The 24731-nt window shown below is 35.7% G+C and overlaps 1 protein-coding gene across 2 annotated transcripts in view; it reads right to left on the reverse strand.

Annotated features, from left to right (window-relative positions):
* The window catches only part of CPED1 (cadherin like and PC-esterase domain containing 1), a 417833-nt gene that overhangs the window by 270372 nt on the left and 122730 nt on the right, over window positions 1-24731 (reverse strand). For both annotated transcript variants that reach the window (XR_005010444.1, XM_036758868.1), the window contains exons 6-7: window positions 6960-7107; window positions 4542-4710 (exon numbers count right to left, since the gene is read on the reverse strand). Coding sequence is in view for 1 of the 2 variants with exons in the window: in XM_036758868.1 (XP_036614763.1) it covers window positions 4542-4710; window positions 6960-7107 (317 nt within the window). In the remaining variant the exon portion in view is untranslated. The remainder of the gene's footprint in view (window positions 1-4541; window positions 4711-6959; window positions 7108-24731) is intronic.

Consider the following 24731-nt stretch of genomic DNA (forward strand, 5'->3'; position numbering starts at 1 on the left):
TATTCTATTTTGGAAAATATGCTTTATTCATCTAATTCTTGAATAAATAAAATTAAAATGGAGTCATCAAAGTCACCATTGAAATAATATAGCATCCCTTCTAACCTCAAAGAAGCTGCAAAAAAGAAACGTTTAAATATATCATAAACTACAGTAAGCATACTCTAAGACATAGTTTTTGCTTTAATTTTATTTTTTACATTAACATGACCTTCAGAAAACAGCTAACTCTCAAATTCTTAGTCCTTTTCATTTTACATATATATATATATATATATATATATATATATATATATATATATATATATATATATATATAGGATGTTGGGTTTACATTTGGTTAAATGTAGTCCTTTTCCCCATCATTTTCCAAATTTATATTTAAATTCACATCACTGTACCAATAATTCTTCCTATTTTCCCAACTCCCACTAAAGCTTTAGAAGATAAAGTATCACAGCAGCAGACCTGATTGGAAATAAATGAGCTCATAGTTATATCTGTTATTGCTTTCATTCCTCCTTCAGCTGCCAGAATGCTCTATAAATGGCCAATGATAACCTGCCTAGGAGGCTTGCCTCAGTGCATGCAGCACTATCTGACTAGTAACCTGGACCTTTGAATTCAGGACTCATTAGAGAAGGGGATAAAGTCACAAACCAAACTGCTATATACTTAAATAGTAATGGCATAGCTCATTATTGCAGGGTTTTATATATACTCAGGGTCAAATCATCTTCCTCAAAACATAACAACTGCATTTACTAAAACCCAGATAGAACCTGGTTAGCCTAAGAGGAGTGTATTAGTCTTGCCTCCAAAAATCAGTGTTTCAAAAAATATTTCTGGTACATTTTTTTCACCTGAAAGTACCCAGCAGAAGCACAGTTTGGAAGGAAGAATGGGTGATTTAAATGAGACCAAGTAAAAACTAGTTTTCTAGCAGAAGCAATAAATATTGTAGTGTGAATGAAATATTTCCTCGTATGCTAGAAGCCTATCTACAGCATCAAGTAGGATTCTGGCATTTTAAGGAAATAATTGCCCTCTTGCTCATTTACCGTGGAAGCCTGCTGTCTGCAGTCTCCCTTCAACAGCAGGCTTACCGTAATATACAGGAAATGTCAGCCTTGCCCTGGAAAATACAAATCCCAAAGTGAGGAAAGGAATGAGGAGATTTGCATAATTTTCTGTACCACCACTACATCTGGCACTTGTCCCACAGGTACTAAAAAATGATGAATAAGAAACAATGTGGTGAATAAAGAATGAACATCTAAGGGAAAACACAATATTGAAATCCTTCTATACTTCTGTTTCCTCTTAAAGGAACGGGTCCATAAAATTCACTGCTTTTTTGCCTTGTTTTTACAGACAACAAAGTAAAAGAAAAGCATTAAGGAAAGTAGAAGTGAGGAAGAAACCAAGATACAAATTACCAACTGTGATTCCTTAAAAGACTAACTGGGAGAAAATTACACAAAATATTCTGAACCTGGGGAACGAATGGAGGACACTATTAGAATCCATTCTTCCACTGAAAATGAAAAGAAAACATTTCCATTATTGGAGACATCCATATTTCCCTTTAAAAAGGAAGCCAAATTATGACTCCTGGGCCATAGATGTAAACACCAGCAAAGCTAGACCTTCAGAAGAAATGCTCTAGAAGATCCACTTATTTTAAATTTTTGAAAGTTTTTGACTGAAGACTTAAAATTTAAACATAATCAACTTCCAGAAGATCAAGTTCACTGCCTTTTGAGCTCTGCCTTGAGGCAGAGACAACCATGCACTCTTCATCTTCTACTCCTTGTGTTTGGCAGCCCCACTTGTGTAGAGTCTATAGCCCCCTTTTATCTATTAAACATATCTCCATTAAACTTCTTTTTCAGATAAGATAATCTGGTTTATTCTGAGCCTAAATAATTATTGAATAGTTATTTATTTCCTCCTTGAAAACATTTCTATCCTCTTCAAAATCATGGCAAGTTATGTTAACAATTTAGCAAATCAAGTCAAGTTAATTGAACATTTATTAAGCATCTGTCTGGGGCAGGACATGATACTTCAAGTGGATCTGTGATCTCATCAATATGGATTTCCCTCCTACTATGCAAATTGCAACCTATTCAGTGAATACCCATCTTGCATAGCTATCACTCATATCCACCAACAAATTCAGCAAAAGACATCTCTCAAAACTTTTGAGGGACATCTTTATACTATACTGACTTTTTCAGGATACAAATGAAGTAAGTATTCCATCAGTGCATTAGCCATCCCTCATTCCAGCTGTGGGCTAGCCTTTTGTTCCAGTCACACATTTCTCTGAGGTCACCTTTATAACACTTTCTGCATAATGCCTAATTCAAAATATATTGCAGTCTGATCATGCTCATCATGTACTTCTATTGCCCTTTTGACTTTAGTTCCTTGGTGATTGTAATATTCTATGACTAGCAGTCATATGTTATGTTATGGAGAAATAGGGTCATTAAAGAAATAACATAATTGCCCCCAAACAATCCTGTCTAATTTCTTTCTCATATTTTAATTATGGTATCAGTTCATGATATCTCTCTATATCTATATCTATATCTATATCTATATCTATGTCTATATCTATATCTATATCTATATCTATATCTATGTCTATGTCTATCTACATAGCTATACCTATTCTAACATCCAGGGCAACTGGGTGGCACAGTAGATAGAGTATTGGGCCTAGAGTCAGAAAGACCTGAGTCCAAATTCAGATTCAGACACTTTCTAGTTGTGTGACCCTGGGCAAGTCACTTAAGCCCTATTTGCCTCAGTTCCTGATCTGTAAAATGAGCTGGGAAAGGAAATGGCAAACTACTCCAGTATCTCTGCCCAGAAAATACCAAAAGGGGTCATGAAGGGTTGGACATGACTAAAAAATGAGTAAACAACAACAAACAAAATACTTCTATCAATGTACATTTATATCTCCATATCTATAGATATGCATGTCTATATCATAGATATAACTATTTCTTTAGATCTATCTATATCTCAAGAGTTCTATGTATTTAGATATATAAATAGATATAGATAATTCTCTCTCTCTTTTTCTCTCCCTCCTTTTCCCTCCCTCCCTCCCTCTCATTTGTGGACACAAGATTTATAAATTATCCATCCAGGTGCATATTATTATCTAGACAAGTATTCATCATCCAACTGGTTTGGTTAATCCAAACTTTTTGTATGACCATGGATCTCACATAGGCAGTTATGTTATATTCTAGGGCTTTAAGCAATAAATGTCATATAATTTTTTAAAAAGCATCACCATTGAGGGCTCTCACAAAATACTGGAAATCTTACTTTAACTTGGACTTCACACTAGACCTCTTCCATAACAGTAGGGAGTATCTTTGGTGAGTGTTCATTTTCCAGTTTTAATATTGGTTCAATATTAACAATCAGAGCTTCAAGAAACACAGTTATTTATATTGCTACATCTTTGACCCAGCAATATCACTATGAGGTCCATACACCAAAGATATCAAAGAGAGAAGAAATAAAGCCATATTTATAAAATAATTATAGCAGTTCTGTTTGTGATGGTAAAGAACTTGAAACCAAGAGAATTCCTATCAATTGGGGAATGACTGAACATCTTTCAAGGAATCATGTATAAGTTTGACATCTTCATGGGAAATATCTTGTTGAAGAAATTGTGTTACTGTAAAGATGTGGTGTGCTGTGGAATATTACCTATGAAAGCCTGCTTATTTCCTTTTAATACTCCACTCAAGAATGTCATCACTAGGATGTAAATTATTTTCTTACACATTTTTGTGGGTAGAAAAGTAATCATAATTACTGACATTTTCATGGTTACCTTTTAAATTAATAGTGTCAGAGATTTTCCTATACTTTTGGCATTATTTAATCCATATTAAGCACAGATTCCACAATATTCTCAAAATTGTGTCTTAAGGATCTTCTCTGTGTATACTTCTTGCCTAGCTGCTTTTTCCATCTTTGTTTTTTTCAGGAACACATCACTTCCTCAGGCAGCATACGGGGTACTAATTTTAAAGTTTACATTTGTAAAGATACTACCATGTCTTTAATATTCCACGCATGTTTTAAAACTCACAATTATAACAATACAGTCACTATGTTTCCTACTGTACAGGCTAAAAAAGTTGATAAGGGAAAATAATACTATTTTTATTTTGCTATATTGATGACCACTCCTTTAAGAGATATCAGCACTATGGCTGAGAAGTAGTTTCCGTGACAAGTCAAAAATTTGAACTATAATGATGAGTTTAGAGAAAAAATAAATATAACCCTACTAGTCCCTAGTGAATGACACTTTCCAGATTATTTCTGAGCATGGTCCCTGGTTCTATTAAATGAAAATCTCTGCTTGCAGCAATAAAAAGGCTGATTCTCTGCTCAATGGGAATTGATAATCATAAAGGTCAGAGAAAGGTCATTCAAACAGCTTTACTTTTGTTCAGTTCACTTTGCATAAACAGCTTTAATAGAAGTGTTACCTTGACAGTGAAACGTTTTTTCTTGGGTGGATTCCAAATGGTACCAGTTGAATGAATGAAGGCCCGCAGAGGTGTTAAAGATGTCACTAACACATACGCTTTAATGATCACAGACAGGTCTTTGGCTTTAAAAAGCTGCTTATGTGTCACAGGGGCTGGTGTTTGATTCCTGAAAAGCAAGAATAATAAATTCAACTTTTGATTATGTAGAGGCTGATTACCAATTTGTAAGTTGATTTGGGCTCTTAACCTCATTCTATTTTTCAACCAGAGTCTAGCTTTTAGCAATGTTGGTGTTTGTTAGCACCACCTCCGGAGGTTATACAGTGACAGATAGAGGAGACAAACTTTCCTCAGTTTTTCTACAGCTGATAAATTTGATAAAAAATGATGTGACAATGTATGTCTGTGTGTGTGTGACCTAAAATAAGGTTTGAGGAAAATCTTTAGATTTCAATTATTCATTCTATACCCAGAGGCTTATAGAACTATGCATACCCTTTGACCCAACAATACGACTATTAGTTCTATATCCCAAAGAGATCAAAGAAAAAGAAGGACCTATATGTACCAAAATATAGCACCTCTTTTTTAACATTTTATTTAATTTTTCTCAATTACATGTAAACAAAAAATTTTAATATCCATTTATAAAAATTTAGTTCTAAATTCTCTCCCTCCCTTCTTCCCTTGTTCCGTCCTTGAGAAGGTAAGCAATTTGAAAGAGTGGCTATATTCTTTTTGTGGTGGCAAAGATTTGGAAATTAAGGGGATGCCCATCAATTGGGCAATGGCTGAACAAGTTGTGGTATATGATTGTGATAGAATGCTATTGTGCTATAAGAAATGAAGAGCAGGACGGTTTCAGAAAAACCTGGGAAGACTTACATGAACTAATACAAAGTGAAGTAAGCAAAACCAGGAGAACATTGTATGCAGTAACAGCAATATCATAATGATGATCAACTGTGAAACAATTATCTACTCTAATCAATACCTAAGACAACTCCAAAGGACTCAGGATAAAAAATATTACCCACTTCCAGAGAGAAAATTGATGAACTCTGAGTAAAGAGTGAAGCATACTGTTTTTCACTTCCTTTATTTTTCTTGATTTTTTTTTGCAACATGCCTAATATGGAAATATGTTTTACATCACTTCACATGAAGAATGGTATCATATTGTTTGCCTTCTCAATGGGTGGGAAAGGGGCTGGAGGGGAAGGAGAGAATGTGGAACTCAAATTTTTAAAAATGAATGTTTAAAATAAATAAATGAAACACTGAAAACATTTCAATTATCCACTCAGACCATAAAAACAGGATTTGTATTACATATCACATAACAGGTGATGCATATTTCCGGGTCATTTAGTATGCCTTCTAGGCAAATAATTCTTATTTACATATGTATATTTTATGTAGATGTATGCATATTCTCTCATATACATTCTCTTCCTTCGTCTCTGGCCTTCTGTCTCTCTCTGGCTCCCTTAGGTCACCAAGAAATTTACAGACTCCCCACTAGCTAAATCCATCAGTAGAAACATCCAATATCCCAAGGCAATTAAGTTGGTTCAATGCATACAATATTTAAAAAATTTAATTTTCTTTGTCAAAAGAAAATACATACAAGTTTAATGGTATTTGAGAAAAGGAAATATACAGTCCTCACGATATGTTCTCAAAAGATACCCAAATCCAATAAACTACTTTTTCTGTATTGATACTGTTTACTCAAAAAATGCAACTGTCTGGTGCCCTTATTTAAAAAAAAAAAAAATTTGAAGTCTAGAATAGAATACTGTTCTAGTCCTATAAGCACATGGCTGCTTAGTGAATACAAGTTAGTGCTGGAATGGTGCTTAATGATGATTTTTTAAAAAAGGGTGAGTGCTTCTAAGTCTTGTATAGGAATTTTTTTAACTCTAGAGAGAACGGCAAGTTGCCATCTTTCCTTGTAGTATTTAAAGGAGTGCTTTTCTATGACATACTTTGAAAACTGCAAAGCTTGATATCCCTGTCAGCTGGCATCATCACTATCACCATGGTGTCTATCTTATATGTCATTGCTTGGCTTAGAAGACAAAGATAACTGTACATGTCATTTGACTATATAATCAGAGATTTTTTAAATATAGTTTTCAATTGTTGCTTGAAAAATTTTAATTCAGCTTCCTTAATAGTATCTTATTGATCAGGAGCCCTATTGACCTCAAGGCTTACCCTATGATAGGTGAGCTTCAAAGAAAAACCAAAGATGGCATCTTCTTTCAAGTATTCAATACCTGAAAAGTTTAAGTAATGAAATAAATTCATATCAAGCACATCAACTCTCCAAATCCACTATGTGTTTCCCTCCTTATGTATTCCCTCTGTTTATGGGTTGGACCCAAAAATCTAGGGTGATGAACTTACAGATGATGAGGCCAGTTCCAGAAGGGCCTTAGAGGTGCAGGGTGTTTCCCATGATACTTCTCTGTCATTGAAGGATAGTTTGAAGCGCTCAATTTTACCTGTGTGTGCTCATTCAGACATACAGAAGGAACAACTGGAAGATTCAACTCTGAAAAGATTCAAAGAAGCAAAAGACAATTATCCTACTGTTTCTCTTAGGAGCTGCTCCCTCTGCACCTCCACCACTGAGTGAAGAGAAGCTATGTCAACCTATACAGAATAGCACTGAAATACATAATCATATTTGCAACTCCATTTGAAGCATTTAATCAACAAGCAATAATTTAGAGCTGATAATTCAACAGCTACCATGCTATGTGCTGGGGCTACCAAGACAAAGGTGAACCAATCTTTCTACTCAAGGAAGTTACAGTCTAGCCAACAGTTTACTGGAAGCAGAACATATTCCAGGTAAGCTTACATATTGCTGTTGTTCTGTTGTATCATGACCTCGCTTGGAGTTTTCTGGGCAAAGATACTGGAGTGGTTTGACATTTCCTTCTCCAGCTCATCTTACAGGTATTGAAACTGAAGCAAACAGGGTTAAGTGACTTGCCCATGGTAAGACAGCTAGCATCGGAGGCTAGACTTGAACTCAGGAAGATGTGTCTTCCTGACTCCAAACTTAGCACTCTAACCACTGTGCCATCTAGCTGCCCATAACAATACATAATACATAATGAGGATGGGAGGGGGGAAAACTTGATTTTACAAGACAGCAAAATAAGCAATTGAATATTTGTAATAATTGATCACTTAAATCTGGCCTCAGACACTTACTGGCTGTGTGACCCTGGGCAAGTCACTTAACCTTGCTTGCCTCAGGTTCCTCATCTGTAAAATGAGCTGAAGAAGAAAATGGCAAAGCACTCCAATAGCCTGTCCAAGAAAACTTCATGGACAGCACTGACATGGTATGGTCCATGAGGTCCCAAAGAGTTGGGCACAACTGAACAACTGAAGAACAACAATAATTGATGCCTTAACTTCAGTGACACAAATCACTCTTAACCCAATTTTTCCCCAAGAAAATTAGGAAAGGGGACCTATAGTAGAGAAATACTACCTATAACACATTAGCCACATAGAAGTCTAAAGTTAATTTCTGGTTTGCATCCTTGTGTAGTCCAAAAAATATTATCCTGGGAATCTGGAGGCATGGATTCTAACTCCAGTTCTATAAGTTCCTTCTCAATCAACAAACGTTTATTAAAGGCTCACTAGGTGCCAGTGTCTCTGCTAAATACTGGGGATATGAATGAAATTACAAATCCAAAAACAAAAACAGCTTCTTCCCTCAGGAGCTTACAGTCTATATAACCTGGGCCAAATAATTTCTCTTTTCTAGGGCTGTTACAGGACTGGACAAAGTAGTCTCTAAGGTCCCAATCGGCTCTAACATTCTCTGACTCTAAATAATTTGTTTTCTATAGCACTATTCTGAAATGCTCATTGGTCCTGGTAATGTTGAAACATGATGTTATTATTATTATTTTTTAACCAACAGCTCTATTGAACTCACAAAACAGAGAAAAGCCCTTAAGTGATTTTCCCTCTTGTGTAGTTCTCATTAATGGTGACATAGTCTCGCTTAAAACACTTTAGACTCTTAAGTAATAGTCAGAAGGAGTCAAGCTGTTCACAGTATTCCCATATCTCATTATTTAGTACAGTGTGATCCAACTCACAAAGGGTAGCCTATTTTATAAGGTTCCTTTTTAATGAAGAATTGCTATATTCAAATGTACCAAAAGAAAAGAATCCTTCAAATCGTACTGTTTGGGGAAGATTACAGATAAGGAGGCATATTAAGTTAGCTTCCTTGCTTAGAAATCACAAGAGAAAAAGAATTGAAATACCCATGTATTCCTCTTATTTTTAAAGCAAAGATAGAAATGGGCTAATTGCTTACTAATTAACTAGTGTAATTTAAAAAGAAAGCTTCAGTAGGAGGGAGGGTAAAATTCCAAGCAAACATGTAATCATTTCAATGTCAAACTTGTTCAATTTAGCTGATCAAGATGGTTCAAGATTTTTTCTTAAATCAAATCCATTAATATATGGTATCACAGTGTGAGAACTTTCTCCACCAAATGGTAACCCATCTATAGCTCAATGGAAAAGTTTAAGGGAACTTCTCTTTCAGTCACACAGTAAGTTCCAAAAGCAGAATTTTAATCAAGGTCTTCCTCACTCCACATCCAGGGATCTTATCAACTGTACTACAATGCACCTAATGAAAAATCAATCAATCCATCAACAAACATTTATTAAGCACATACAGTGATAAGCACCCTAGGGATACAAAAAAAAAGCAAAAGACAATTCCTTCCTTCAATGAGCTTAAAATCTAATGAGGGAGACAAAGAATTATATACAAAGCAAATTATACATAGGATAGAGACGAAATAATTTACAGAGGGAAGGTATTAGAATTAAAAGGGGCTGGGTAAGGCTTCTAGTAAAAGAAAGGATTTTAGTTGGGTCTTAAAGGAAGCCAGGAGGTCCGTAGATAGAGAGAAGGAGGGAAAGCATTCTAGTGCTCAGAGCTAAGAAATAGAGTAACTTATTGGTGAAATAGCCAGCACAGTGTCACTGCATTTTAGAATATGCAGTGAGGAGAAAGGTGTAAGAAGACTGGAAAGGTAGGAGGGGATTAGGGTGTGAAGGGCTTTGAATGCCAGAGTATTTTGTATTTGCTCCTGGAAGGCAAAAGGAAGTCACTGGAGTTTATTGATTAGGCTGGGTGTGGGGGAGTGGGTATGGGAGGTAGGTGTGGCTGACAGGATCAGACCCATGCTTTAGGAAAAGAATATCTGTGTCTGGACAAGTCACTTAATCTCACTTTGCCTCAGTTTCTTCATCTATAAAATGGGGAGAATAATAGCACCTACCTCATGGGGTTGTTATTAGAATCAAATGAGATAATATATGCAAAATTCTTTGTAAAACAAAAGTTCTATATAAATGTCAGCTATTGTTATCATTCATTTTAAACGATTAATTATTTAATACCGATTTGTTGTACATATACATCAGCAATACCAGAACACTTTAAACTGGTTCCAGGAATTTATATCAGCCATATAATTATTGCCCCCTGAAACTATTAAGATTATAAAATTCACTGATGAATAACAGGTAATAGCTACTAAAGCTAACCAAGCAATGGGGTATTGACTAGATTACAGCTTGTCATCAAGACAGACTGTAAATGGAAAGCTGAATGTGTTGAAGTCACATATATTGACCATGGAAGGAATTTCATAAATATTTATTTAACAGTGAATGAACTTAGATGAACTGTTTCGCCAAATCAGTGTCTTAATGGATTTAAGGAAGCAAACTGAGAACATACATCCAAAGAATGATTTTACTTACTTTGCTCTCATCAATTGATCAATCACTCATAAGCATTTATTAAGTACCTACTCTATGCAAGGCACTATGAAAAGTTCAGATTGTATGACTATTACTATACTTCCAATACAGATAAATTGCTAAGAACATGTTTAGGACACCAGAAAATGTTTCTGAAATAACAAGAGCTAACATAATCAAATATTAATTTAAAAAAATAAAGAAATCACATACATGGAGTTTTTTAACCACTCTTTAAAATTGCACTGTAGATTCTAGACTTCCTATTATGCAATTGTAAAACTGAGAGGAACCTTAAAACAGCCTTTCTTTCATCTCTACTGTATAATGCTAAAATCTTACAGTTACAACTAGAAGGGAGTTAAAAAGACCTGGGTTCAAATCCTACCTCTGGCAGAGAGCAGTGGTGTGTAAATTCTGGACTTATTTCACAGTACTGGCCTTTCCTTTACTAGTATATATTTTTAATTAATACTTGTCCTTTATGTGGTGGCTGGGGTCACAATCTAGAAAACATGGAAAATATGATTTCTTTTGAATGAATACTGAGGGAATTTCATTATTCAGTCCTACTAAACTGCCAGCTATTATTTTATTTGTCCCATTTCCTTCTTATACATCTGGTATTTGACAGTCTCTTCCCAAGACAGTAAATGTATGTGTTAAAAGACCTGAATCCATAACTTAAAATAAAACTGAGCATCCCTACTAGATAAATGCCTTTAAAGCACACTACTCTGTTTTTAAACCATTCTCCGGAGTTTTTGCAAAGCAATTTAATCTCTGTTCACTGTATCTAAACCTGTTCTGCTCTACATAGGGGTCTACACCAAAACTAAGTATCTATAAAATTCTTTAAAGGACTGAGAATATTTTTGGGGGGCATTTCAATGTTTATTTTGCTCATAAAGAAATCCACTTTTGGATGCCAGATATACACAGCACAAAATGAAGCACAGCTAACAATTAACCTATAGGATCAAGTTATGGATATGTAGCCTGATAGATAATTTAAGACCCACTCTTAGACTTAAATCCTTCAATACAATTCATCACTAGTTCTTCATTACTCCCTTCTAATGATATTATACACTGTTTTATACTTTACAGAGCTTTCCTAGCAGCAAAGCTATAAGGTACATATTACATCTCATTTCTCCCCATTCAATTGATGTGGAAACTGAGACCCAAAAAGTTGAATTTCACAGGGTAAGGAATTGACAGAACTAAGATTTGAACCCAGATAGTCTGATATCTACTCTATTCCATTTTCCCACTCCATCATGCCCACTCTTTTTTAATGAAATTTAATACTAGCCAAATGGGTATATGGAATAGAATAATTGAAAATGTTAGTATCTCCTAACCAAGCAAGTAAATATTCTCTTTTGTGTTTAATATTTTTCCAGTTACAGGGAAAAACAATTTTTAACATTCATTTTTAAAAATTTTGAGTTCCAAATTCTCTTGTTCCCTCCCTCCCAGTCCCCCTCATAGAAAAGGCAAGCAATTTGATATAGGTTGTACACATGCAAAACATTTCCATGTTAAGTCATATTGTGAAAGAAAACACAGACAAAAAAACAAATGAGAAATAAAGCAAGTTTTTTTTAAAAGCATCCTTTATTCTATATTCCAACTTTGATTGTGAAACATGGAAGACACTGGCACAGGACCATCCAGCATGGTTTGCTTTAGGCAAACCTCCTCCATCCAGTATGGTTTGCTTTAGGCAAACATACTTTTTGTCCTTTCTCTGGAGATGGATAGCATTTTTCATCATAAGTTCTTTGGAATTATCTTATATAAATTATATTGCTGAGAATAGCTAAGTCATTCACAGTCGATACAATATTGTTGTTACTGTGTACAATATTGTCCTGGTTCTGCTCATTTCACTTGCATCAGTTCATGTAAGTCTTTCTAGTTTTTTTATCCTGAGGGCATCCTGCTTATAATTTCTTATAGTACAATGGTATTCCATCATAATCATATACCACAATTTGTTCAGCCATTCCCCAATTGATGGGTATCCCTTCAATTCCCAATTCTTTGGGAACTGCTATAAATATTTTTGTACATATAAGTTCTTTTCTTTTTCGTTTTTTATCTTTTTGGGATACAAACCTAGTAGTAGTTGTTTGTTTGTTGTCCTTTGTTCTCAAAGAAGACCAAAAATGACATCACTATGTTGGGGTCAGGATACAGTGTGTCTGACTGTGGCTGATCAGACCAATAAGAACTCAGAAAACTCTACCACAGGTCGGGCACGAAGAGTCCATATGAACATTTGGAGTGGAGATATCTCTAAATTTGCACATCATACATTTCTTTTGAGCTACTGCAGTTCTGCTTTGCTCATAGAGGACAGCACTTTTTTTGATGTGGGCACACCATGCTGGATAGTCCTGTGCCAGTGTCTTCCATGTTTCACAATCAATTCCAAAGAGACCTTGAGAGTGTTCTTGTATCACTTCTTCTGACCTCCATGTGAGCGCTTGCCTTGTGTGAGTTCCCTGTAAAATAGTCTTTTAGGCAAACATACTTTTGGCATTTGAAAATGTGACCAGCCCTTTAGAGTTGTACTCTCTGCAGTAGAAGTTTGAATGCTTGGCAGTTCAGCTCAAGAAAGGACCTCAGTATCTGGTACCTTATCCTTCCAGGTGATCTTCAGAATCAGAATTTTCCTAAGACAGTTCAATGGAAATGATTCAGTTTCCTGGCATGGTGCTGGTATACTGTCCAGGTTTCACAAGCATACAACAATGTGATCAGCACAATGGCTCCATAGACCTTCAGTCTGGTGGGCAACCTAATGCCTCTTCTCTCCCATACTTTCTTTTGGAGGTTCCCAAACACTGAGGTAGCTCTGGCAATGCATGTTTCTCTCTCTCTCTCTCTCTCTCTCTCTCAATCTCTCTCTCACACACTCTCTCCTCTCTCTCTCTCTCCTTTCACCCTATCTATCCTCAAAAGTGTTTTGTTTCTGACTACCACCTCCCCCAATCCACCTTTATCTGCCCTGACACTTCTCTTATGCCCATTCCCTCCTACTTTCCTATGGGGTAAGATAGAGCTCTATACCACTTATTATCAATGTATACATCCCTGAAAAGTATGCTGCCAAGGTAAGTAAATTTATCCATAGCATTCAAAATTTCTCCATTTGCTGTAGTCAGTGGTACCATATATGGATGATGTGGTTCTGGCTGGTGGAGAAGCTGTGTTTTCTTGGTGTTAATTGTTAGGCCAAAATTAGCACAAGCAGGAAAGAATAGATCCATACATTGTTGCATCTCAGTCTCTGATGCTGCCTTGAGTGCATGATCAGAGGCCAGTTCTCTACTGCTATTTTATAAATAGTGGTATTGCCAGGTCAAAGGGTATGTATGGTTTTATAGCCCTTTGCACATAGTTTCAACTCTACCAACAGTGCATTAGTATCTCAATTTTCCCACATTCCCTCCAACATGTATCATTTTCTTTTTTTGTCATATTAACCAATCTGATAAGTGTCGGGTGGCACCTTAGCATTCTTTTAGTTTACATTTCTCTAATCAATAAGTGATTTAGATCATTTTTCATGTGACCATAAATAGCTTTGAAAACTGTTCATATCCTCCGACCATTCGTCAACTGGGGAATAGTTTTTATTTTTATAAATTTGACTCTGTTCTCTATAGATTTGAGAAATGAGGCCTTTATCAGAGAAACTTGCTATAAATTTTTTTTCCATTATGATTATTGTGTATTTCCCTCCATTTTATTTCCCTCCTGTTTATCTTATTCTCTCTCTCTCCTCTCACCCTGTCCATCCTCAAAAGTATTTTGTTTCTGACTACCACCTCCCCCAATCCACCTTCCCTTCTGTCTCTTCCCTGCCCTTCTCTTATGCACATTCCCTCCTATTTTCCTGTAGGGCAAGATAGATCAAGTGTGTATGTTATTTCCTTTTTGAGCCAATTCCAATGAGAGTAAAATTCAAGTTGTCCCCCCCACTCTTCCCCTCTATTGTAAAAACTCTTTCACACCTCTTTTAAGTGAGATAATTTACCACATTCTACTTTTCCCTTTTTCCTTCGCTCAGTGCATTCCTCTTTCTCACTGCTTAATTTTGTTTTTCAAAAATATCATCCCACCATATTCATCTCACACACATGCCCTCTGCCTATATATACTTCTTCTAACTACCCTAATAATGAGAAAGTTCTTAGGCGTCACAAGTATCATCTTACCATAGGAATATAAACATTTTAACCTTATTGAATACATTATGAGTTCTCTTTCCTATTTATCCTTTTAAGCTTCTCTTGAATCTTGCATTTTAAAGGCAAACTTTCTATTAAGCTCTGGTCTTTTCATCAGGAATGCTTGAAAGGCCTCTATTTTAGTGACTATCCATTTTTTCCCCTGAAGGATTATACTCAGTTTTGCTGGGTAGGTGATTCTTGTAATCCTTATAATCCTAATCCCTTTGCCCTCAGGAAAATCATATTCCAAGCCCTCTGATCTTATAATGTAAAAACTGCTAAATCTTGTGTTATTCTGACTATGACTCCACAATATGTGAAATGTCTCTTCTGGCTGCTTGCAATATTTTTTCCTTGACTTGGGAGCTCTGGAATTTGGCTATTATATTCCTGGGAGTTTTCATATTGAGATCCCTTTCAGGAAATGATTAATAGATTGTTTCAATTCCTATTTTACCTGCTGGTTCTAGAGTATAAGGACAGTATTCCTTTATAATTTCTTGAACGATGATGTCTAGGGTCTTTTTTGATCATGGCTTTCAGGTTATCCAATAATTCTTAAATTATCTCTCCTGGATCTATTTTCCAGTTCAATTATTTTTCCAATAAGACATTTTACATTTCTTCTATTTTTTCATTCTTTTTGATTTTAATTGTTTCTTGATATCTCATGGATTCATTAGCTTCCATTTGCCCAATTTTAATTTGTATTTTGAATATAGCACAGTTGTATTTTAGGAAAACAATTTGCAAACTTTAAATACCTATAGGAATGATAGCTATTAATATTTTTGGAGAGGTGCATTTTGGTCATGACAGACTTTAATGTATTACAAACAAGGAATTAAAAATAATCTCTGTAAAACATATCAAAGACAAAATTTAACTCATGGGTAAATTTGATTTAAGTGAGACAGAGTTAGACAAAATTGTCAGCCTCACTCTCTCTTTCAGTAATCAAAGGCCAGCAGCAAGACAGAAGTCAAGACAACTGGCGATGGCTCTGGATGCAGTAGATGACCTTGGCATCTTTGGTATCTGACCAAGCTCTAAGAGTTCCACAGCACCTGCGTCTGCCTTGTTGAAGCAAAGAATTCACATCAACCTTTCTTCTGGGAGGAAGTCTTCATATTTGGGGTAGACAACCCCCTAAGTCACAGATTGGTTTGAGGCCTGTAATTTACCTTCAACCTGGTTTGGCCCATCTGCTGAAATGGTTTTACCAGGATATAGCTCCTCTACATTTTACAGCTTCTTGTTGTTGTTCTTCTTCTCCAACATTAAAGTAAAAAGGATCAAATGGTCATGTGGCAAATTCAGGGGATAATCAAAGAACAGGTTCCCTTGGTACCTTCATGACAAAGAAGGCCTCCAGCACCTGGGTGAACTCTTCCCTTCTTCCTGTCTGGAAAACTTATGAAAGGACATGAACAAGAGTTGAAGAGGATGGGTAGGCATGGATGGATAATGATCTGTATCATCAGAACAGCCATATTTCTGAGATTTCATATCCATTTGAGTGTTAGAACAAACTTTTTTTGAGAAGAAAAATTAATGGATAAATTATAGGCTTTCTGTATCATAGTGAAAGATGCATTTATATAACACCAAACATATGGGGCCATGGTTTGACCAGAAAGAACCATGGCAATAGTCACACTGTGGATAGGTGCTTTTGGAAGGGTTTTTACTATACACAGAATTGATCAAGCAACACTGAGTATTCTATACACCTGGCACAAAATACCCTCCCTCTTCTGTGTTCAAGTGAAGCATCAAAGAGAAACAATTCCAATTGAAACAGTTTCCCCTACAGACTTCCTTGTGTTTTGACCATTACAACATAAGGCCCCTGAGCGCCGCTCACTTTCCTAGGTAATAAAAACTGTGTCTAGACTACTGCTACAATTTTCCTGGCCTGTGATTTCATTGTAATGGGAAAACAGCATAAAAGATTGTTTTATTACTTTATGGCAGGTTAATTTCCTTTGATATTTTTCTCCATGAATTTTTCAGCATAAAAAAATACAAAAATGCTTTACTATTTAAGCAAGTCCAAAGATGAATCATAAATTAATAAGTATCATTAATAATAATTTTGAAACACAACCTCTGTGACAAGTATCAATATGTACATTCTACAAATAAAATAATGGAGTAGGTCCACAAGCTTTGGAAACAAGTTAATAAGCTTATTAATTTTAAAAAAACTTTTCATTTAACAAAAACTTTGCAAGTAAGTCAGAAACTAGAATGGCCATCACTCACTTTATAATAACTATTAAGTGCTCTAATAAGAACTGTGCAATAGTTTTCTGAAAATTTCTTGAGTGTTCAGTATTCAATCCTTACTAAATATGGTTCAGAAATTTCCCCAAATCATATAAAGTCAGGCATTAGCATATCACATTAAGACAGAGTCAGCTTACTTAAATTCCTTCTTTAATTTTAGGTATATACCACAACATTCTATTTTTATCTTAAGCTATACTGCTGTCGTGCTTCTGTTTTGTTTGTGATGAAATACTACGTTTCATCTAAGTATATCTTTTTAACTCTTAGGACTTTTAAAATGTCAGGTAACCAAGACTGAGGTAAAAATCAGGCAGCTGTAATGTGTACGTCAAAACTAGTAGTGGTGGAATTAATTCCAATAAAACTTGAACAAAGCTAAGAATCCATACAGCAGTCATATATGAAAAGCACAAACATTGAAATCTGGAACCAGCTAAGAAGGTCTTTAGGAAAGGTGGAGCAAGAAGATTGGTGTCATATTAAATAGGTCTTCAGGCTCTCTTCCTGCCTAGAAGTAAAAATACTCATGATGAAGGAAGATAAAGACTAGCAACAAGTTATATTACAAGGACCCACACCTTGGAAATAAGGAGCACGGAGATAAGGGGCATGGCTCACATGCCAAGTACACCCTGGCGAGAAGGCCTAGCTATGGATGAGTCATATTTATGGAAAATGCCAGGCCATATCAACATTAATTAGATAATATTAATAGTCAGTTATATCTGATCTAATATGTATTATGAAGAATAAAAGATTTGTTCATTAACTAGATTTAGAGAAAGATCACCTTCAATCTTCTAGGACTACTAATGCCTATTTGTATTTAAGTGAGTTAATTTAGCAATAACCAATATGGAAGATTTCTGAACAATGAATCAGGAAGATCTGAGTTCAACTCCTTCAGGTACTCCCTACTTTGCAAATCACTTAACCAGTCTGTTCAAGTTTCCTCTTCTATAAAATGGGGATAATAATAGCATCTATCTCACATCTATCATTGAGGATCAAATGAGATAATATATATAAAGATCTTGGCAAGCATTAAAATGTTCTATAAATTCTAATTATTGTTGTTATTAAAGAAAGAAAATTAGATCTTTATGGTTAAAGTTAACGTTGCTTTAGTGATGTTATTTTCTGGAACTGGCCTTTTAGCTACTACATCTATATTACAAACGTCTACAAAAGTATACTTTTTTTTGGTCTAATATACCTTATGGATGCAAATATTGGTTTGGTTCATGAAGGGAAATGTTTCCCAAAGGAATCGCCTACTCTGGCTTGACCACATTAGCTCGTTGGTGCTGTCTACATCTCAATTTCAACATTCCCAGACTTGAGCCTCTCATGTGATTCCTATACAGAATCATGAAAGTTCAATGTAACCCTCTGTATATACCACTCCCAGGCACACACAAAGGAAAGTAAAAAGGAAATAAGCCAACCTCAAGAGAAAAATCCATTTAGTAATGAGGGTGGCGCAAATGAAGTTATAAACTAAGCAGGTAGGTGGGGGTCAAGGGCAAGTCGTTTTCAGCTCCTTAATGAGGATTATTAAACATCTTCAGGAAATAGTAAAGACAGTTGTTGACAGTAAGACATACCACCCTGAAATGTTGCCAATGACTTTAAAACAGTTCAAGACCTTTCGTTAGATTGTGGATAGGCATTGCCTACAGCTAAAGAACTGTGACTTCTAAGATTCTGACCTCTAGAAACCAAGGTTGGTTTTGAACTATATTGACTGACTACCCAACGTGGGTTGATAGATAAGATAGTTATCTGCCCCTACAGAAGAGGACTAAAAGTTCAGGAAAGACATGAATTTTCTCAAAGTAGATCTACTTGAAAATGTAACTAAACAGTATGCATGTAATTTCAGAATGGAAAATGACACATCAGCCAAAATTACCTATCAGTTAATGTGATGTTATGTGTGGTCTTATGCCCCTGTCTCATTTTCATATGACTATTCATTCACCTAAATTTCTGCCTCTAAGTAGAAATGACATTTATAGAGAATGTTTACTTATCACGGCATTTTCACTAACCGATGGCCTTTGCCTTCAGGTACTCTGATTGCTTTAAGAAGGTTCCTTTGAACCCATCAGCTTTAAAAGCTGATTGATTAATTAAGCATATCATATATTTTTACCTGGAGGTTTTCAAAACTAACACAAGACTACAATTTGGGGTGTTATTTTTTTCCAGTCTCTGCTTTCCTAATAATATTGATTCCATTTAATTAGGGCCTGTTTGACTATAAAGAACTTAAAGAATTGCTGATTTACCAGATATAAACAGTAACAGATCCTATTAAAAATCTGTCCCATAGGAAAATTCCTTTCAATTAAAAACTCAGAGGTACACCTGGAACATTGTTTATATTGTTCATGCCTTGAGACACATGTGAATTTACCAGTAAATCACATAACTGGAGGCTCTTAAATGTCACAGTGTGGGTAGTAGCTTTGCTTTTTATAGCAAGCTGTGAATAAAATTTAAAGTTACCTCCCTTGCTTGACATGAAACTGACTTCTAAAATTAATTGGCTGCTGATTGACTCACACAGACCTTGGATAAAAAGAGTCAAATAACAGAGACGTTATGAATATGGGATTGCAGGAGGTAAATTAGGTTGTGTTAGGTTTGCATAGCCATGTCCTCCTTTCTTTTCTTTTTTTCTTACTCCTATTTTTAGTGACAAAATAAAACTTCAAGGAGATCTCTCCCATTGAGTTAGCTAAAAGATAAAAAAGGTTATGGTTTCATATGTACATGATAAACACATTCCCATTTCTTAATAATATTTAAAGTAAACCATTTTGTGTCCAATTTTGACACTTGAGAACTCCTGTGTATTAAATGAAATACCCCATTCCCCAATTAAGTACCCCCATCCTCCCATTGGGAATATGACAGATACCAAAAATTCAGCAGCTTTCATGTTTTTCAGCTACATGACATAGTATAAAGTCTAGGAGACAGCCAAACCTGGAATCACCTGGCACAGAGTTTGAGCTTGAGTAGATATCATCAAGTGCTCATTGGCCAAGCCACCTAGCTCTTTAATAAAAAAAAGAGAATATGCCACTGATGCCAGCACCATCCTTACTATCATCTTCACTCTCTCCCTATTCACTGTCTGTTTCCTTAATTCCTACACACATCTTCAATATCTCCTATATGCTAAACAAAAGACAGGGTATAAGGTCTGGGACTTGACCTATGATTTTACGGGTACATGGAACTCCCTAGTGAGGAAACTTCCCCTACTAATAGAGGTTGGTACCTTCTCTGCAACTTGAGTCTTAAGTAGTTGCCTAGAGCACTAAGATGTTGAGTGACTTCCCCAGAGTCACACAGCCAGTATATATTAAGTGGTACAACCTGAAAGTTTTCCTGGTTCTAACACCACTTCTCTATCTACTATATTGGGTGGGGGGAGACCTATAAGACCTTTTGATAACACTTCCAGTCCTCTCCACTTCATTGCTTAACTTTTAGAAAGGGGAGTCTATACTCACCACTTCCCCCAATTTCTTGTCTCCCATTTCTTGTTCAATTTCTTGAGATCTAGACTTTGACCTCACCACCCCATTATAGAGCTCTCCAAGGTCATTATGAATTAGATGGTTTTCCCCCTCATTTTTCATCTTCTTTTGCCTTTATTAACCTTTTGACACTGTTTATCTGGCCTCCCTTCTTGTAAAACTCTTTCCCCCCCAAAACCTCCCAATTTCCTTAATTTTGTTTATGACAGTGTCATCCTCCATCACCTACACTCAATTATCTTTGATCTTTGTCCTTCCATCATTCTTCATACCCAATGCCATTGTGAAGTTCCAATCTTCCTCCAGATTTCACACATCCATCCTCTTTATTCATAATGCCATAATCCTACTTCAAACACTTCTCATCTCCTGATTTATCTATTATAAAATAGTTTCTTAATTGTCTCCTTGTTTCCAGTCTTTTCTACCTCCATACTATCCCTAACATTGCTGCCTAAATATTATCCCTGAGGTATGGTCCTGATCACCTCCCTCTTCTGCTAAATTGTCATTGAAGCCCTCTGCAATCTGTTCCCAACCCACCTTTCCCGTTATCTTTTCCACTACTTCTCTCTGCACACCACAAGTTTTAGCCAAATTCTACTTTCTGTTCTCCAGTTTTGTTCTGTTTTATATCACATTCATATGTGAATATAGACTGTCTTCCATCCCTGCAATGTATTCTGTCTTTATAATCACCTAATGAAATCATTTTTCTTCGAGGCTCAGCTGAGATTTCTCCTTGAAAATCTCCCTGATCTCTTCAACTGGAAATACTTTTTTCTCCTTCTCAAATTCTCTTAGATGATTTAGAGAAGAGAACATTCTAGAATAGGGATGAGCATATTCCTTACTTAACACTGATATTACACTACTACCATCCACTAAAGACCTATCCTCTTTCAAGGTGCACACATTTGTTTCTGCTACCTTCCTGCCATCTTTATTTTTGTTAGCTACTGATCTCTAGTAATCTCAATATTAATTTGATATATAATGGATGACACCACTTCACTATCTATTCTATCTTTAGTTCCTTCCAGCCCAACTTCTTTCCTTGCCACTTAGTCAATCTCCTTTCTCAAAAATGAACAGTGACATTATAGTTACTAAATCTAAAGGCTTTTTCCAGTGTTCATCCTCTGACTTCTGTAGCTTCTGAGACTTCTAAATGCTCCTTCCAACAGATAATCTATATTCCCTTGGTTAAGAGACATCATAGTCTCCTGAGGCTCTCTACTGCGCTTGCTGATTCTTTCGTTGACTTAACGTTCTATCCCCAGTCCTTTAACATGACCATTGCCCAAGGAGTAGTTTTGAGCCAAATTTTCTTTCTATGTGCTCTCTTCACAATCTCATTTACTCCCACAGCCTCAACTACCACTTCTATGAAGATGACTCCTAAATCTTTATTTCCAGTCCTTATAGTCCTTACCTCTGTTCTGAACTCCCGATCCACGTAACCAACTGCCTAAATAAAGCATTTCAACTTCTCCAGCACTTCAACATCCTAGCTGATTATTTCTCTTAGAATAGAAAGACTACAAGTATAAGAATTATTTAGTTTATTACTTATTTAGTTTTTCAAGTTTAGAATTACTTAGTTTCTTATTTATTCATACTGGTATTAATCCGGATCTAAAAATCTATGAGAACATACCAATGCGGATTTGAAAAATTATGTTGGCATAGAAATTTCATCAGTTCCAGATTTGACCATTAGATGGTGCTAAGAGAAGATTAAAGGAATGTTAGAAATAAATTGCATATGTCGTAGATTTAATAAATCACAGAACTGGAAGGAGATTCAGCTGTCACTATTCTCTTTCCTAAACCATCATCAAAGAAAAAAAATACTTTCCTGAAAGACCTGATTTATCTTCTCAATTAAATCTTTATTCTCCCTTATTCCTAAGCCAGCCATCAAGCATTACAGATTCTTCTTCCCCAATATCTCTCAACTATCTCTCCTGTTATTTGCACTGCAAAAACTTTCATTACCTTTTCCCCACCATAGAAACCCTTTGTTAGGAGAATTGCATCTTCAGCAGATAAGTTGAGAATCAATTCACCTGAAATGGGTCTAGTTTCTATGATGGTTCAGTTCTCCAAACATGCGCATACTATACTTTAAATTGCCAACATTAAGTATTAGAACCTCCTAACAATATGGAACAAGATGGCTGATTTCCAGTAAAATAAGTGGTAGGTCAATAAAATGCTTCTAACCGTGCCTTTGAGTTGCACCTAGTTAGCCCCCTATAATCTGGCTGAGAGAGTTCCTGATTACATAGCACTGAAGGCTTATAAATGACATTATGCATTATCTCATTTGAGCCCCACAACAACTTTGTGAGGCAGGTATTCTCCTCATTTCTGTATTTCCAGGAGGGAACAAATTCAGAAAGATGAAGAGACTTTGCTTCTTAGATGCACAGATCTAGTGTTTGAGACAAGATTTGAACACAGTTCTTCTTGACTCCAAGTCTAGCAACTTGATTCATTATGGATGAAGTTTTTCATAGTATAAACTTAAATATATAATTACTACACAAACAAGGATGCAGATGACAATTATACAAAAATACATCATATACATAATTATTACTGAACTCAACTCAAACTATGAAAACAAAAAAAGGTGGGAATAAACTCTTATATAGTAATTTTAAAAAGTATGTCTGCACCTTAGCTGACAACTTTCCAAATGGAAGGGCAGTAGCATTTATTACTTATCAGAATTGATGGCATGATAAGGACTTTGGTCTTGTTAGAGAATAAGTATGTACATCTTTGCGTTGTCAATTCTTTATAAAAGCAGGTTGGTCCCTCTCCTGTGTCTCTTCTTTAAATTGTATCTGATCTTATTGCTGCTTTTTATTTGAATGCATTGAGGAATGGGATTATTTGGCTTTTGCTTCCTTTCAAGGTATCCTTGATTCTGACAATCTTATGAGAAAACATGATGAGGAAACAATAGCCAAATGGCAGGATGGGCAAAAAAGCCCACATTGACTTTTGCCTAGGATGGCTTACTACTTGGTCTCCTGTCCCTGATTGCATTCACCTGTGAAGATGTGAATAATGAATGCATAGGGGCTTTGCAAAGCTGAATAATTCATGGTGCCTGATTTCAGGGACTTTGTAATCTCTCTGCCAAATTAATCTTCCTAAAAAATAGATGTGATCCTATTACTGGCCCTACTCAAAAACCACTACCATTCTTCCAGTCACTCAGGTTCATAACCTTGTAGTCTTCCTTGATTCTTCACTCTCACTCACTTCCCATGTTTAATTAGTTGCCAAGTCTTAAGGATTTTATCTCCACAATATCTGTCATATGTTTTTTCCCTTCTCTCTACTCACATAATCTATACTCTAGTTGAAGACCTTTCACTTAGGTTTGTAGTAGTCTTCTAATTGGTCTCTCACTTCTCTGATCTACAAAGTTTCTAAATTAATACTGCTAAAACACAGATCTGACCATACCTTTCTCAAAAATCTTCAGTAACTTTCTACTTTCCCTATTTTCCCTTCCTATAATACAAATTCCTCAGCCTAGCATTAAAACTCCTTGACAATTTGGTTCCTACCTCTTGTCCCAGGATTATTTCATATTTTTCCTTCCATGTACACTCTGTACTAGTCAAATAGGTTTACTTGCTGTTCTCCATGCAAAATATTCCACCTCTCATGTTTGTGCCTTTGAGCAGATGGTCACCCACGTCTGGAATGTTCTCCCTCCTCTCCTCCACCCTCCAGTATTCCGAGCTTCCCTCTAAAGTCACTTCAGGTATCCCTATAAAAGGCTTTTCTTGATCGCTGCAATTATAAGTACTCACTGAGTCTTGAAATTATTTTGCATGGAAATGAGGGATCAGTTGGGGAATAGCTAAACAAGTTGTGGTATATGACTGTGATGGAATGCTACTGCGCTGTACGAAACTATGAGCAGGTTAATTTTAGAAAAAACATGGGAAGACTTGCAGGAAATAGTGAAGAGTGAAATGAGCAGAACCCAGAGAATGTTGTATACAATAACAGCAATATTGTTCAAAGAATAACTGTGAATGAAGAAACTATTCTGAGTATTATAAATATTCAAATCAACTGCAAAGGACCTATGAAGGGAGATGCTATCCACCTCTAGAGAAAGAACTGATAAGTAGAAGTATACACAGTATGGTTTACATATCTATATTTATATATCTCTATATTACATGCATGTGTGTGTGTGTGTATATATATAT

Source organism: Trichosurus vulpecula, chromosome 5 (assembly GCF_011100635.1).
Source record: "Trichosurus vulpecula isolate mTriVul1 chromosome 5, mTriVul1.pri, whole genome shotgun sequence".
Classification (NCBI taxonomy): domain Eukaryota; kingdom Metazoa; phylum Chordata; class Mammalia; order Diprotodontia; family Phalangeridae; genus Trichosurus; species Trichosurus vulpecula.